The 17,012-nt window shown below is 51.5% G+C and overlaps 1 protein-coding gene across 7 annotated transcripts in view; it reads left to right on the top strand.

Annotated features, from left to right (window-relative positions):
• SBNO2 (strawberry notch homolog 2) overlaps positions 1–17,012 on the top strand; it is a 58,148-nt gene that overhangs the window by 29,257 nt on the left and 11,879 nt on the right. For 4 of the 7 annotated variants that reach the window (XM_080565804.1, XM_080565803.1, XM_080565805.1 and 1 more), the window contains 9 exons: positions 6,189–6,353; positions 11,402–11,494; positions 12,127–12,223; positions 12,656–12,816; positions 13,261–13,394; positions 13,922–14,012; positions 15,358–15,501; positions 16,024–16,141; positions 16,581–16,686. In XM_080565804.1, coding sequence (XP_080421930.1) covers positions 6,189–6,353; positions 11,402–11,494; positions 12,127–12,223; positions 12,656–12,816; positions 13,261–13,394; positions 13,922–14,012; positions 15,358–15,501; positions 16,024–16,141; positions 16,581–16,686 — 1,109 coding nt within the window. Of the gene's footprint in view, positions 1–849; positions 1,105–1,185; positions 6,092–6,188; positions 6,354–11,401; positions 11,495–12,126; positions 12,224–12,655; positions 12,817–13,260; positions 13,395–13,921; positions 14,013–15,357; positions 15,502–16,023; positions 16,142–16,580; positions 16,687–17,012 lie in introns of those variants that run through there. The other 3 variants (XM_080565807.1, XM_080565809.1, XM_080565806.1) reach the window with 3 other exon arrangements.

Genomic DNA, 17,012 nt, shown 5'->3' with positions numbered 1-17,012 from the left:
CGGGGCCCTGGGAGCCCTCGTGGCAGCGGTGACAGCAGCAGGGCGCTGCTGCTGGCTCTGCTGGGGAGAGCAAACGGGGACCTTTTGCACCAAAACCAGGCAGGGAAGTTCTGGTTTTTCTGCAGGGCAGCGCTTGGGCAAATTCACTTCTCCTTCCACCTCTGGCTGCAGTGGAGCAGACTCCTTTAACTGACAGTGAATGAATCCTTCCAGCTGACCCCTTTCTGTGCCTCTCTTTTCCCCACCAGAAATTTTGCTGCCCCCCCCATTTTTTTATTAACCCAAACTTTAGAATAAACTTTAAAAGGGAAGCCCTTGGAAAAAGAAGGCAGCGCTCGTGGACACGGAGGTGGCAGCGATGTGGGGCGGCGAGGCAGCGTAGCGTGCTCCGTCCTATTTTCTGATTGTGAGAGTTGGGGTGGGGCAGATCCTGAAGACAAAAGAAAGCACATGGCTCTTTATTTTAAAGAAAAAGGAAAGGAAAGGGTGCTGCTCGTTACCTTTTCGGCTTGGTTATGTCACCTTGAGCCCCCCAAAGCCCCCCGGGAAGGAGGCGCTGGGGCGATTTCTGCGCTTGGGGAAGGGGCAGAGGTGGCAGCGGGTGGCCGCGTCCCTGCAGGGCCAGGTCCTGCCCGGGTCTGCCGGCGCTGCCGTGGAGCGCAGCTTTGTTTACAGTGCATCTGTGGTTGAATTACACCACATACAGTAATTCTCATCGCACTGCCAGTAATTTCACTGACTTACCAAGCAGGCATCATTTCCTGAAAGTCAGCCCTCGTACTTAGAGGAAGTAAGAGCACTCTCCTTCATGACTAAACAGTATATGCAAATTTCCACGGGCTTAGGACAGACGCACTGGATGGCTGTCCTTTTTTCCTCCATTTTCACTCCTTTCTTCTGCATGTTAATTTTTAAAAACCCTTGATGAGCTCTCTTTCTGGCCGTTGCTGCTGTCGCTGTCATGAATGAAGACCTTTCTGCACTGCATACCGAGAAAGCTCACCGTCCTGCTTCAGCTGTGTCCTGCGCTGCCGACAGCAAACTGCATGCTGCTTTAAAATGTCCCAGATGCAGTTCTGGCTAAAGTTCCCATCCCTGTTCAAGGTAATGCTGCATTGATTTATTTTCTCTCTTCCTTGGAATTCCTGGTCTGTGTTTGGTTTGGTTTGTCCCTCCGGGCTTGCTTGTCCCTCAGTTTTTTTGCCACGGCAGCGGAGTTTTAGGGGAACGCTTCTTGGTGCAGGGCAGCGAGGGCAGATTTGCCGTGTCGGAGATGAGATTTGTGCTTCTCTGAAACGTGCGTGCGTTACTTGGAGCCTGCTCCTGTCGGTCGGGGCTTGTTTACTGCGAAACTTGGAGGAAAAGGGGCTGTGTGGAGAATTGATCTGCGTGTTTATGTAGCTGTAATGGCTTTCAGGAATTTTATTTTTAAACCAGATGCTGTGTACAGAAAAGCAAGGGAAGTGTTTGCAAGACAGAGCACTGAACCCTTGAGATTGCAAGTTTATTGCCCCATATTTACAAAGACTTTGGGTTTTGGCAGCTAAAAGATTTCCTTTTAATGATTGTTAGCTTACATTGTAGCTGTTAATTTTCTTATTCTGTTCTATCTGAAACCTAGCTTGGTTAACCTGTGATTGTTGAGAAACCAAACCTTTCTCGTCTGGCATTGCTTCAATCGTGTCCGTATATTTGCATGTGCCTCTGTCTATAGGATTTCTTTTGAAGCTCCTATCAGCTGGAGCACGCAATCAATAGCTGCTGTACAGAAGGGATATTTGTTTCCTCTGTGTCTAGATCGTTCTCGATTGTGAGCAAATAAACCATTTATAGTGAGGGCTTCACGGCCAAAATTATTTTTAGGATGCATACTGCTTCTGTATTTAGGCTTCACCTGTTCTTTCAGTATTTTTAACAAAGACTCTGTTTTGACTAAGGGAGCTGGGCTTTATCTAGTGGTTGGGAGAAAGGGGTTAAGAGTTTGTATTGTTTTCTTACCCCGATCTTTTCTAGGGAATTTATTCTTGTCTTTGACAACCTCTGGTTTGGGATAACGGTAGAAACACTGTGTGCCGTAGCAGCATCGGTTGGCAATTATTTTGCATTCAATTTAGAAGTTCAGCAAATTATTGTTATCATTGATTTATTGAGCTGCTCACTAGAGCGTCTTCTGGTATGGAGATCAGACAGTGCTTTGTGATCGTCTGTCTCCTGTTCTGGTTTATTGATCTTATTAGTATTCGATGTACAGGAATGCCGGCGAGCCCCACGGCCACCAGCTGTGCGTAGCCTCTGCGTCGGCCGGTGTCAACCCCTTATAAAATTCTCCATTAAGCGGTCACCCTGCCGTAAAGGAATCGCCCTTTCACCGTCTCATGATGTGCTCCTGTAACTTCATCCCTGACACGAGCAGTTAGTTGTGAACTGCTTTCGCCAGAGCAGACCTCGCGGTCTCTGTGTCCGTCCTCCTGCGACAGGAGAATCGGGGCCAAGTCTGCGCTGAGAGCCGCGGTGCAGGGCTCGGCGCCTTCAGCTCGGGCGTTCGCGTCCTGGCGTGGAGGAGCACGAGGATCGTAAAATCACAGGACCGTTAAGGTTGGAAAAGACTTTTTAAGATCTTCTGGTCACGAAGCAGGCGGGGGAGATGGGAGGTGAAGGAGGCCTGCCGGTAACTCTTGTGCCAAGGGCGATCTGCAGCGTGCGGGCTGGATTTTGGTTGGCTGTGCAAAATGGGAAAGGGAAAAAAAAAAAAAAATAAAGCCCACCCCAAATAGGTAGGGCGTAATTTCAGGAATAAGTCATTCCTAGAGAATTGCTGTAGATTATCATCTGAAATAAAGATCCAGCCTCGCAGGATAACTTCCTTCTGTTACAGCAATTACATTTACACTGAGACATAAAATAAGCGATACTGCTGTAAAATCCTCTTATTTCTAAGGAGGAAAAAAAAAAACCACCCTCTACTAATCAGCCTTAAGCAGGGATGAAATAACTCACTCCAAATCCTGAAGCCAGCCATCTCCCCAGAGCGATCCCTTTCAAGTGCGTCGGAGGTTTGGGACCACGTGTCGGGGTGGCAGCGGCGCTGCGCCCCTGGGAAGGGGTCGTTGTGCCCGCTGCTGTTTCAGCGCTGGCGGTTTGGGCGGTGATCCTTCCCCTCCTTCGAGGCCTGGTGACTCCTGTTTGCTCCACATAAGCCCGTGGAGTCATTAGTCAAGGCACGGTTTGCAGTGACACGGACTGTAGCTATCAGCATGGCATTATATTAATTATACCACATTTTGTATTTAAACAAGTCTAATTTGTTGGGGCTGCGCTGTAAGCTCTGCGGGGCAGGGATCTGGCACGTTACGAGTTTTAGTGCTCTTTAGATAATTCAGTAATTGGGTAAGACTAACAGGAGGCTCTGAAAGCCTGTGACTAATGCCTTGTCATTGCGCGAGGGGATGGACTCGCTGAAGTCTTTTCCAGGGCTGGTATTATCCCCCTCTGACTTGCGGGCTGATTTCCTCTTCCTTATTTCAGGCCAGGGCCCTGAGCAAAGGCAGCGGGGCTGGAGCCGGCACGGGGCTCGTGTGGGGACGGCAGGGAGCCAGGGAGCGCGGTGCCGGGCTGCCTCGGGCTGTTACCGCTCGTCCCGACACTGTCCCGGCCTGGGACGTCCCTCTCTGACGCCCCTCGAGTGAGACGATGTCTGGTGAATGCCCAGATGGATCCACCTGGCAGAGCTTTTCAGAATGAATAGAGAAACGGCCCCATCCCGCCCCTGAATTTTGAGCCTGAGAATGGCAAGAAAAGTTGCTCCAAAACTGGCTGTAAACGGCTTTATACCAGGCATAATATGAAAGAGTAGTACCGGGTGGATTGTTATACTCGTTCCCTAAGCCCCAGCAAGCCCCGAGGTCGGTGCTCCCTGCCGTACCGTGCCCTGGCTGGACCCGAAGGCGTGCGGCAGCACGGGGGTGTTGATCGTGGGGACAGCCCAGAGGCTGCTGAACTCCTGCAGCTCTTTTTCCTGGGGTCGGGAGTCCAGAGGAAGAAGCAGAAGCGCGGTGAGGACAGCAGGGGAAGACGGCGGCTTGTTTGAGCAGCACAGCGGTTTGAGGTAGTCAGCGAGTGTCTGCTGAGGACTGGAAGGTTGAGAGAAGCTACAGACCTTGTGTGCTTAACGGGGAAAAAAACCTCAATAGCATGCAGAGTGCTAGCTGGAATCCCGCACACGGCACGTCCAGTACTCCAGATGAGGAGCCTGAGGCAGCAGGGGAGATGCAGCTCAAGTTCTTGTGCCTGGCCTCTTGCTCCTGGGGGGAAGACGGCGTGGGCAGGGCCCTGGGCTTGCAGCAGGGTCTGGCACGGCTCCGCTGAGCTGAGCTGAGCTGAGCTGAGCGCCTCGGCTCCCCTGCGTGAGTCCTCGCGGGCAGGCGGGTGCCTGCAGGAGGTGCGAGGTGCTCGCCCTGGCCAAGAAGCGCTCTGTTTATCCAAGTGTTTCTCTGGTTTCTAGAGTGCAAAACAGAGCCCCATTTCCAGGGATCACTTAATTCCAACCTCGGTGTGTGCTGCTGTCTCTGAAAAACCTCGGATTCTGGGTAAACCCTAAAATAGCCGCCGAAATGCCGAGAGTAAGAGCTGCACGGGAAGCGCTGCCCGTCTGTCGATGGGCAGGGGGGTGCCCCGCACGGAGCACAGCCTAACAAACAGCCCTTTCTCCTCGAGCCCTTGGGTCTCCCCGGATGATACGTGATGCATCAGAGGTTTACACATCGCTCCTGCGGTCTCTCTCGTTGCCTGCCTTTGTTTCACGTCCGCTGCTCTCACGCAGCTGCCAGCTCCTGCACCTACGGCTTCAGAGCAGCGACTGACTTCTCAGGGGCCAAACGAGACGTGGCTGGCAAGAAGGTGAAAGGAACATGTCCTGCAGGCTTTAAACACTGCAAAAACGTAACTTTTGATAGCAGTCAGGAGGGAGCCTGACCCAGCTCTTGGCCAGAAGCCCTTAGGAATAACACAAGCAGGCTCAGCTGCTCCTGATTTTGTCAGGCAGGGCTAAGTGACTTTTAAAATCGTTGGCTGCCTTTCTGCTTTGTAGTAGGAAATGGCCTTTAACTGGAAATGAACAGTGATTTCTGCTCGTATCTGACACTGTGGCTCTCCTGGCAGCCGTGCTGCGGTATTATCACGCTGGTTTGGTTATCCGGCGTAGCGAAGTAAGCCCCTCAGTAAGCAGCAGACAAACTTTTTCTGCCAGTCTGAAAGTGGTGTTTCGTGTGCCGGAGAGCTGAGCTGGCGTGGGGGAGCCAGGAAGGTGCAGCGATCTGTGTCAGAGTTTGAGGGCGGAGAGTAAAAGTGCTTCTGGCTATCGGTTCTTGCCACCTGAAATCTGAAAAACCAAATGACGAGTTGACGGTGGGGAGGGGACCGAGGGCACTTTGTGATCTGGAGCCGTCATGACTCAAATCGGCGTCACCAGTGGTCGGCACGAAATAAAACAATGGTGAGCCGCCTCAGCACCGGAAAACGGGCAGGGGCAGAGCCTGACCCGTGTCGCTGAGGCATGTTCGCTTCTCGCCCAGATTGAGGCACGTCCCGGGAAGAGGACTGCTGGGTTTGCCAAGACTTAGCTGGATGCAAACGCAGGCGACACCAGCGCTGCTGCGCCCCTGCTCCCGGCAGCCGTGGCTGTGCAGAACCTGTGTGGAGGAGGCTGTAATGTTTTCCGAAGCCTCTAGGTACTGCTGTGCTATAAGCTGCGATTAAGCAGCCCTGTCCTCATCGGGTGGAGCTGGTTCTCTGGGGGCTTTTGTGGATGAATGGAGCCCTCGAGTCTTTTGGGTGCCAGACTGAAGAGTTTTCACCCTTCTGCAGCCACTTAAGTCACACGCAAGGTTGAGGTGACTGACATCCTGGTGAACGTATGGGGAGGCGTACGCAGTCCGAGTTAATCCTGAGTGCGTGCCAGCACTTCAGTGCAGTCAGTGTTTCCTACTTTATCAAGTAACTGAGATTTTAAAACAGCTGCTCAGAGCATGTGTCTGTTTACAAGTTAGTTTCTGAGTTCCGTGGAGCATGAAGGAACAAAGCTGCTCGGTTAATGGTAAGAAATTCAAACTTTCTGGAGGAGTAGGAGCGAGGAAGGAGCTCTCTGCTCTTCTTCCTGCCTCCTCTAACTGTGGTCATCTCTTCCATTTCAGGATTCTTCATACCTCGACGAGCTTTCCAACAACAACTCCCTCTTCTCATCCCCTGCGGATTCCCTCTCTGACATCGCAGATCCGAAGGACTTCTTGCCCACGGATAGCCTGAACCACGTGCCAACACTATGGGACGTAAACACGTCGCAGCAGAACCAAATAGAGGTACAGGATGCTTCCTCTTCCATCCTCCCCATCAGACAATAAAAACCTCGGGCTTCATCCCATGGTGTTGAGCTCAGGAGTGTTGAAGAGCTGGACTCGAGGAAAACACAGTGATGTAGCTTGTTAACTGTCCCCAGCAGCATCCAGTGTATGTTTATTCTCCACGGCAAATATTTTACTAACAATGACTAAAAACCAAACTGCCTCAATTTGAAACTAATCATTTGTGTTTACTTTGTGAGTCCAAGTCCCTGCAAGCTTTTACATCTCCTGGGCATGTGATCTCCCGGCAGTCTGAGAGCAACAGGAGGTTCTGTGCGTTTTTACCAGCCTTCTGCTGTTATTTTCCCTCGTCTGTTGGGACCGCTTACTCACTGTTGCACAACATGGTGTCAGTCACTACTGGTAGCCACCAGCTGTGGCTGGTGGTGGAACTGATACCGTACACATCTGCTCGGTCTCGAGATCTCAGCTGTCGTGGTGAAGATCCAGCCCTGCAGCAGGTTTCCTTTGTAGGTCATTGTCTTACGAAGGTTGTGGGGGAAGAATTCAACGTGAGTGCTCCAGAATGCAATCCAGCACACCTGTGCTTTAGTCACTGTTGTATTCCGAGGTTCGGTTGTGTTTTTAAAGGCTGCGTGTTGCTGTTAGTGATGACTTGGACTCTGTATTTCCATGATGAAAGCTGGCTGCTTGTCACAGTCTGGAAATAAGAGACCTGGCAGCAGTTATGCTTTGAAACGATACCACTGGGCAGCTCAGTGATAGGTCAGGCATTGAAGCGTGGCTTGGTGGTGAGGGTCCTGGCCTGGGATTTGGGAAATGGAAGCTCCTGTCTGCCTTAGCCGTTCTGTGGGTTCTTAGGCCAGCCATGGCAATGCAGATCCTCAGATCAGATGCCTGTGCTCTTGCTGCAGTTGCTGAGATTTGATCACCCCTGCAGACCTGTGCAGCATCTGCTTGACCCTCAGCGTGTCTGTAATCGGTGGCAGAGAGTACCCCTGCGCCCTTCCCCTGTGTTGGTTGAGATACCCGATGCCTCAAAAAAAGACTGTAGTTTCGTGTCTGTGGAGTGTACAGCAAAAATTAACTGGGAAAAGCTGTTTCAAATCCAGCATAAAGAACGCAAGTGAGAAGCAAATGTGTCGTGTAAGTAGCACTGAGGCCTCTGATGGCAGCGGGCGGCTCTCCTGCGTGCTGTCCTTCGCCTCCTGTCTTCTACCGGGAGCCCTGCCGGTGCCCCTTGCTGTCCTTTGGAGCTCTTAGGTTCAGATAAGGCCAATCAGCTCCTTTGAATTCCATTTATAAACAACTTCCTTTTGAAAAGAATCACCAGCTATTTTAAACGTTGTCTTATCAGTGTTTTCTGAACACAGAGGTTGCTGTTTGTGTTGTGCTTTTTGTTTATTTTCAGTGAGCCTGACATTTCCTGACGAGATGCCGCTGAAGCGTATCCCAGGCAGGAGATTTCAGTTTCGTTTTTGCATGGGAGGTGGGAACTTGCAGGATGCCAGATAGAGGGATTGTTAGCTTCGTTGATTGGCAACTGATTTATTACCTTTTTTTGAAAATACTCTTGGTTTTTGTTAAAGGAGGCAAGCAAATGATTTGTGGCAAAATCCCGAGGCAGTGCCAAAGTAAAAAGTTCCTTACTGTAACGCTCGGTGCAAGGCTGGCACCCGGCTGATGTCTTGCACCAATGTACACGCAATTTATCCAGTCTTTCCCTATCCCCTCCCACATCATCATGCCACCGTAATTCTCCATAAGATGCCAGGAATTTTGGCAGTTAATCTGCAGTACAGGGCTGAACGTGAGTCAGGTTTCACTGTACGCAGCCCAGGCGGATGCAGTCCCCGTTTTGCTCCAGTACATCTTATCAGCTGTGGCTGTACAGTCAGCTCTGCCCAGGAACAATGGGAGGCCTTGCTCTCTGCTGTCAGGACAGCAGATAAGTTCCTGAGACAGAATTTCAGTCTCAGATTCTCACGGAGCAGAAGCAGCGATCTCTGAAGGGCTCCGATATCCGGGACGTCTCCTAAACGTGTTGGATGCATCCTGCACGGAGACCCCCTATGGATCCCGGGTACAAGAACGGCCTTGTGGCTTGTCCTCGTTAAAAACAACCCAAAAACAACCCAGAAACCACCCACGTGTTTTCTGTCGCGCAGCAATTTGAAGACACGTTATGGAAAAGACCATATCTGTATTTTAGCTTTGCCCCCTCTCTGCCAGCCATCGTTAGCACTGGGGAAGTGTTTTACTGCAGGGGGACGGAGGAGGACTGGAGAAAAGCGTCGCGGCTCGATTGCACGCTGCTGAAACGTTTCAAGCTCACCGAGAAACTCTTATCTCGAGTGCCCAGGGCTGAAGCTTTGGGCGGAGTGTTCATAAACCAAGAGGAAATGGCTGGGCTCAGAGCTGCCTTCGTGTGCCTGTGCTGGGGGAGCTGGCAGCCAGAACTAAGGGAGAGGTGTTCGGTGCGTCGTCTCCGTGCGTTAGTTCTGAAGCGGGCACGGAGGGAAGAGCTACCACATAGTTGAATATTTGCAGGAGTTAGCAGACAAAACACGCTTGCTTAATTTGTGATGGAGTTGTGAAATACCTTTAAAAATAGTTGGGGTAGTCCATTGTGCTTTCTCACAACCATCTCCCGAGAATTCACGGCCTTTTTAGATCGGGGAAACAAAGCCCTGCCTCTGGAAGCTCGGAGCTCCAATTCTTGTGACTCGTGGACGCGTTTTTCTCAGCCTAACTCATTCATAGCACTTAAAACAGTGAACACCCTTCTCCTAGCTCCGTACTAGGGATTGTGTTTCTGCTGGGGGGAGCTGGCTATCTCCTGCTCCATCCCAGTGTTCTCACGCACGGTGTACTCTTACGTTAACGGGTTTAGGTACGTCACCTAGAGAAAGGAGAAAATCGGGCAGTGAGGTGAGCAAGAGGAGAGGGAGGCAGGAGCTGTGTGAGCTCAGTCCGGAGCAAGGTGATTTATTGCCCGGTGCAGCCCCTGGCCCCGCCTGGACTGGTCCTCGCAGCGTATCCTCAGCTGTGGGGTCTGTTTTCCATTGCCCCAGACCGCTGGGTCTCTGTCCTTTTCCTTGTAACACCTGAGGCGAAAAGCCGCGTGCCAAAGCCGCGTTGCTGAATCGGGACGGCAGGGGTTTCTGTTCGCAAGATGACACGATCAAAACCAGAGCTACCCGAACTTCCCACTGCCGCAGCTGCGCGTCCCCCGATCCTGCAGGATCCGGACCTTCTATTGCCTAAGAAGAAACTTTGGTATTGAGCTCAGATTTGTAGGTGGAGATGTTTCACCTGCTCTCCAGATTTGTTGGCACTGAAAATAGCTCTTCCGTCCAGCTTCCTTCTGGTAATTCTGACTCAGGCTTCCAGTAATGGAGGGTGTTTTTTTCTTTCTTCTTTTTTTTTTTTTTCTCTTTAATTTTAAAAAAAGGAAATAATCAGAGTGTTTATGCTTAAGAACTTCCCATTTTTCACTTCTGCCTGTGGAGCATAGGTCTCTTCAAGTCTGGCGCTCTTGACAGGCTATAAAGTTGAAGCAGTGCCGCTTTTGGAGCCGCTGATTGCTTTGGATGCCATGAGCTGCTGGCTTGACCTTGCTCGCTGTCGGGAAATTCCAGGGCGATTTTGTTTGTGTGGGGGCAGACAAAGGCTCTCCTCAATTGTGCCTTCCCGGCTCGGAGCGGCTTGGGCGCTGCGAGCGGCTGCGGTGCGGCGGGCTGGCCGGACCCGGGCAATCATTAACCCGGCGCAGCGGCTGGCGCCTGCGGGCACCGGCACCCGCCCCGAGCACGACGGCCGCGGCGGCAGCCTGGCGCTGCCCTGCTGGGCCCCGGCGCCCTTTGGGACCCGGGCTTCGCGGCCAGGATCTGCGCTGCGGAGGTGCTGGGCCCCGCAGGTGTGAGGTGAACCCCCCGTGCAAGCGGTGGTGGTGGCAGCAGCGGTCCTTAACCTCGCAGAGCCAGTGCTGAGCCACGGGCCGCCGTCTGGTGCGGCTGCTTCATTACTTCAAACAGCATTTTTAATGTTAAAAACACAATTGCAAAACTGGTAAGTAAATGCTTGCCTCGAGGGCAGTTCGTAAGAAGGTTGTAAAATGTCGGGGTTCTGATGTAACGCCCGGTCCGCTCCCAGGGGCGGCTTTGGGTTGCAGCCCTGTTCAGTCCTCCCCACCGCCCCTGCTTGGGTCTCCTCGGCCGTACTTCAGCCTCCCCGTTTGCTCCCCGCAGTGGTGCTTTTTCTCTCCCCTTAGCAAGCCCAGCCCCGTGCTCTCGCTGGGACTCACCGGTTCAGAACGAAACGTGTGCAATGGCAGCGGGAGTCTGCACGGCTCCTTTTGTCGGGGACCTGCCCTTCAGGGAGCGCAGAGCACTGCTGTGCAGAGCTGCCCGCGGAGCAGCTGGGGCCCGGTGGCTAACGTAACTGCTCCGGTGCAGAGCAAACCCAGCGCTCCCATAGCAAACTTGCATCAGGTCTTGACAGGCTTTGTAAGAGTCCTTTGAAAGTGGCGGTGTTTGCACAGGTAACCCGTTGGTGCGAGTGTGAGCGGCCTGGAAGGTGGGCTTCTGCCTGAGGTCCCCAGTTGGAAGGCAGAGTGGAGTGTTTGGGGTGACCTGTCTTAATGCCAGCAGTTGTTACAGCTCTGGCAGAAGGGCTCCTGTCCCAGTCGTGTTCATGCTGCGGGAGGACACGCGTCTCTGCAGGCTTTCATCTCACACAGAAACACACAAAATGTTCATGCTTCTTGCAGGAATGCTTTTACCTTCGTCAGTTATTCCCTGTGTTTGTGTTGACGAAGGCATGTGGGGCGTTTGCAAGATTTATTAGTTTCCAGAATTACTCCCCAGGGCTTGTCATTCACAAACAGAAAGTATTAAAGCATTGACGTCACCGGAGTGTAAGGTCTGAGCACAGAGCACAAGTGTCCTCGCTGTTGTTGTGTTTTCGTGCTTTAATTTGCTGGAGCTGAGGCTGGAGGGCTGGAGGTTACGGCTGCTCTCTGACCTGCGTCCTTTCTGTTCCAGCTGTTCTCACCCAGCAGATCGTTCGGTGGCTTGAACAGCTCAAACGACCCCGTTCCTGCTGTCCCCAGCACCCCGCTCCTCATAAGCTACCAGGTGAGAACCACAATCTGCTCCAGCAGAACCGCACATCGAGCTCCTAACTCGGTACCGACGCTGTGCGGGGAAGAGCAATTCTAACCACGTTCCCTTCAGGGGGAGTGAGACAAGAAAGTCAGCCAGATACATTGCAAGTCGCTGCCCTTTCCCAGAAGTGCCTCGTATCTCCCTCGGTGGAACCTGGCTGCGTTAGGGAGTGATGTGTGCCTTCTGTACAGCTACGTCAGCAGTCTGTAGGGGCCCTTCCTCCTGGAACGCGTGCCTTCGCTTCACGCTGCCAAGTGCCAAGCTGAGCTGAAAGCTGGTCCGGGTCCCTTACTTGGGGTCAGGTTAGAGCACGGTTGGGCAGAACTAATGCTAGCCCACAACCCGCCTGAAAAGTGATGTAAACATCTTTTCCTAATTCGGTGTGGACTAGGCCCTGAAAGTAGCTCTTAAAGCACTCGCTAGGGCTCTGGGGTGGGCTCTCGACGGCGGTTTTCCTTTGTTGCTGGAGTCTGTAAATGAGATTAATTGTACCCGAAGGGGTTGTGAAGTTGTGTTGGGATGGATTAAATGGTAGCTTCTGGGACTGTGTCCATAGGCCAATGAGAATATTAATATTTGGTCAATGCTGTTTTTCTTTTCAGTCTCAGGCTCCTGCAGAGGAGGATGATGAAGGTGATGAGGAAGAAACAGAAGAGTTGGGACAAACGGAGACCTATGCAGAATACATACCTTCAAAGTGTGAGTGTCTTGGTACTACATGGGCGTGGGAAGGGCTGTTAACTCCACTGTGGACCAGCCTAATTAGCTGCTCCCTTATCTTCATGCGGGCAGAATGTGCTCTTTGCCACGGCCCATCCCAGGCCCGTGACATTGTAGGAAAGCTTCACCAACGTACTGTCCTTTGTTGGTGCTACGCAAATTGAACAGGACGCTTTCTGTTGTCTGCTTTTGGGGTAGGCATGGCTTGGTTCTGGCAGTCTGAAATTTCAGTGGAACGAAAGAGAGAGGAGGGCGGCAAGGGTTGGGCTTGTCTCTTGTGTTCCTGGGGCTGCAGACTGAACGAGACTCTTCTGCAGTCTGAGGCTGCAGGCTGGGTGAGGCCTGCGGTCCGTTCTGAGGTGCTCCATGGGAATGAAGAACTTGTTATCTGCTTTTTGTGTTGTCATTTAGCCAAGATTGGGAAGCACCACCCTGACCTCGTGGTTGAAACGAGCACTCTGTCCAGTGTCCCCCCACCCGACATCACCTACAGCCTTTCCCTGCCTTGCTCTGTTGCCGACAAAGGGTCACTCTCTGCACTACAGCTGGAAGCAATCATTTATGCCTGCCAGGTATGTGGCTCCACCTTCCCCAGCTTGCGTGTCTGAGACTAGAAATAAACTTTTTTGTACAGACAGATGCTGAAGTGAGTTTTAAAATAACCTGTAACACAGGTGATGAACCTTTGGAAGCGTTAGCATATGGCATTTTAAATGCTTTATGAAAGGATTATTTGAAACCAGGGTTTAATGACCTGTGGGGTCTGCTTCCCACAGATGCAAGAACTCTTGACTATTGTTGCAGGAGGGGGTGCTTAACATTTCTGGGGGCCTTTTCCATGAACTGCCACTTGTGAGCTCAGCCATGACACCTGGCCTGCCCTCATGTTTATCTGAGCAGGGAATGCATATCTGAGAGAGAGGTGAAAGGGTTAAATGTTGCTCTAAGCTCACATGAAAGTTGCTGGCAAAAGGCAAATCTTGTTTAATTTCCAATTCTGCTCATTGATTTTGCAGCAACATGAAGTTTTATTACCCAACGGGCAGCGAGCTGGGTTCCTCATTGGGGACGGTGCTGGAGTTGGAAAGGGCAGGACAGTTGCGGGCATCATCTTTGAAAATTATCTTAAAGGGAGGAAAAAAGCTCTGTGGTAAGTTGTTCTTTTTTTTTTTTCCCTCTTTTCCCGTAAGACCTTGGAGTTAGTTTGAACTGGGAGTAAGGAATTCCTTAGTGCTGATGTTGGCTTTATAGTTGACTCATGCTGTGGCCTTGGTAAGACGTTTCCACCTCTTTGTGCCTGCTTGCTAGCCGTGAAATGGGAATCTTTCCCCTGCAGCGGTGGCAGAGAATGAATCACTATGAAACGGCAAATTGTGTACCCTCGGAGTGCAGGGTCGAACCTCTTCCTGCTCTCCTTGAAGTCGGTGGAGGGGTGTTTATGGACTTCCCAGGTGCAGACTTGAGCCCCTGGAGCATAGGGGCTTTACTGCAGAATAGACACCACTTGTCATAAGTGCCAGACCGGAGTCTGCTGTAGGATCTTGCACCGAGGTGTGTGGGCAGTTGGAAATGTAACAGTTTTATACACCTACAGTTGCTTTAGTCAGAGCTATTAATCACTGTGCATGCCCCGACTGTCTCCCTAGGAGATAACCAGGCCCACGCCTTGCTTTACAGGTTCAGCGTCTCCAATGATCTCAAGTATGATGCTGAGAGAGACCTGAAGGACATTGAAGCCTCCCACATTCCTGTGCATGCTTTGAATAAGGTAGGGGAGAAAAGTCGTAATGCTGTTCTGGAAAATCAGCCCACAGCAGCAGTCAGGTGGATCTGTCTTCACGTGTAAAGCAGCAGTCGCTTCTGCCTCTGCGTGGCTGGTGGCACAGGCAATAACAGGCTGCAGGCTGCTTGCTGTTCCCTTTTCTCAGTGTGTTCTTCCCACTCTGGACTCGTGCTATTTTTGTACGCCCTCCAGAGCTGCACTGCGAGTACAGATCTGTTTTCCCCAGGGAGCGAGATGCGTTTCCATACAAGTGCAAAGTGCAGCAGGGCTCGAGCCCTTTTCAGCGTTCCTGCGGAGGGAAAAGCCCCTGCTAGGTGTGGCTGTGCTGTTCTCTCGTGGGCTAACGTCTCCCAGGATTGGTTTCAGGGCTTTTGCTTTTCAGAACGTGCGAGTAAAGGGAGCCCACGTGAACGCCCAGCTCGGTGCCTGGCAGGGGACTCGAGATGCACAGTGCCGTGCCTGAGCACAGGGGCACTTTCCCTGAGCTGCTTGGATCCGAATTTTCAGACTTCCTCCCAGTTACCAGCAATGAGGACGAAGTATATTTCAAAGAAATGGCCAGCAGCTGTGTAGTGGTTATTCGCAGGGTTCTTCATCACCCGTGCTTTAGCCTCTTGTCCAGGCTTGTGTTTGCCACCCGGCCGTCCAGTTCGCTGAAACATTCTCCTCTGGTTTTCAGTGGTGTTGAACAGCCAGCTCTTGCAAAGTCAATGGAAACCACATGTATTTGACACCTCTGAATGCAGTCCATTAACAGACTGAAAGAGATGTTTGTTTCAGACCAACAGCTTTTAAATAGAACTTTCTTCAGATCAGGACCTTGTTTTATTTGTTTGCCTTCGTTCTTTTTATTTTGTTACAGGTGAGACCCAGGACAGAAAGGCAGCAATCTCACCTGGCCAAAGAGAGAATTATTTTCTAGAAGCAATTAAAATAGATGGGAGGTATTAAAAATAATTAAACATTCCAAACTATTGCTTAAAAAAGGAAGCAGCTTCACTCGGCCAGAAAATCAAAGTCCTAGTGTGGTCTCCACCTTGCGCAGCGTGCATCCAGATGTGCTGACACATTGGCAGGGGAGCTTAGCCAGGCATTTAAAGTCCCTGTCATCACCATGTCTCAGTGCCAAGTAGAAGTGCTAAAGATGTCAGCTACCAGCAGGCTTTTGTCTGTTCTGCTGTCATATTGGGTTTTGTTCTTGAAGGCAGGAGCGTGTGCCCTCCACAGCCACGGCACAAGCAGCGGTACTGGCTGTGGGCAACGGCTGGGGTGGTGTACTGCAGACGAATGTCACAAGCACCTGCACTCTTGTTCCTTCTTCATTCTGCAGATTAAATATGGTGACACAGCTACCTCAGAAGGAGTCCTCTTTGCCACTTACTCTGCTCTGATTGGTGAAAGCCAGGCAGGCGGACAGCACAGGACGCGCTTAAAACAAATTTTGGACTGGTGCAGGGAAAATTTTGATGGAGTTGTATCCTTTAAAAAAAACAAAACAGAAGAGAGGAGAACTGCATGCTTGTGGTTGTACTTCGCCAGGGAACAAAGAGCTCGGGGCCAGCTCATGTCACAGGGAGCAGCTGTGCAGGGCAGCCTGGCGCCTGGGGTCAATATTTAAAGTGCTGTAAGCACATGCGTCCCCCCCCCCCGCTCCTCTGTCCTCCTCCACAAGCTGCAGTGCTAATTGGAGGAGGGGGAGAACACAGCTGGCATTAACCTTTTCAGCATTCTTCTCCCTCTGCATTGATGGACTCGCTCCTGGGCAGCAAGATGTACCTTAAAAGCGAAGGGACAGAGGGAGGGAGAAATGGCTTTTAGCTCTGAAGAGCAAAGGGTAGGCAAACCCAACAGATTTCATGCAGCGTGGGCAATGAGTCTGTCCTGTTAATGCTGGGACTGATCATTCAGTTGCTTAGAGAAGCCTGGGATGTATTGTGACTGCTGCCATCCTTATGATGAAATATATGCTTTCTCCTTAACTGACATTCCCTTTCAGATTGTGTTTGATGAATGCCACAAAGCCAAAAACGCCAGCTCTACTAAAATGGGCAAAGCAGTGCTGGACCTCCAGAACAAACTGCCTCGAGCAAGGGTTGTTTACGCCAGTGCCACAGGTAAGCTTCTCTCTCAGCATGGCATGGGCACCAGGTGTAAACTGGTGCCAGTCACCTGTGTGCTCTGAAGGATGCCCTTGGGATGCGAGCACGTACACGGAGAGCGCACGTTTGTGCAAGGGCGTGCAAGGAGAAGAATGGTACTACAGTGCTAGAGAGGAGCTAGGATGCTGCCTTCTGTCACTGCCGTTACTTGTGACTTTTTGGCAAGTCAGGCTAATTTCTCTTCAGTTTAACCTGTTCCCAGCCAACTTTTCAGCTGTATGGTGTTACCTGCCCAGTTAGTGTATGGAGGGGAGTGTTTGGAAAGGCCCCTGGGCCTACTGGTGCCCTGATGGCAGATGACCGCCCTTTGAAGAGTTCACTTTGCTAGAGTCGTAATTGTTAGAGCCATCTACAACTGCTGTGGTTTTGCTAACAGTGAATTCTGTTCAAACAGGTGCCTCTGAGCCAAAAAACATGATTTACATGAGCCGCCTGGGGATCTGGGGGGAGGGCACCCCATTCAGAGCATTTGATGAGTTCCTGCATGCAATTGAAAAGAGGTAAGACACGTCCAGCATCCCTTTCCGTCTGGCTTATATTTTGTGGCAGCCTTTGTTTGGCTCAGAAGGAGAAGTGCTGGCCAGAGAACCAATCGATAGGGTTGGTTGGGTTCCTGTTTGCTCATGAAAAAACAAAAAGTCCAAGCCATCCCAGCAGTCTCATGGCTGAACACTCTGTACATGTACAGGGGCAGCCTTTAAAGAGCAGGGGAGACAGCCAGGGCATTTTCAGAGGAAGGGCAGAGGCCATTTGTATCGCTGCCCTTCCACTCAAGGAGCAGCGAGAAGAGCAGTGTGGGTCGGTGGGTCTTCTAGCTGGCACTGTC

This window comes from Anser brachyrhynchus (assembly GCF_964034855.1).
Source record: "Anser brachyrhynchus genome assembly, chromosome: 23".
NCBI lineage: Eukaryota > Metazoa > Chordata > Aves > Anseriformes > Anatidae > Anser > Anser brachyrhynchus.
Note: the sequence above shows the minus strand (reverse complement) of the source record. Positions and strands in the feature narration are given on the sequence as shown.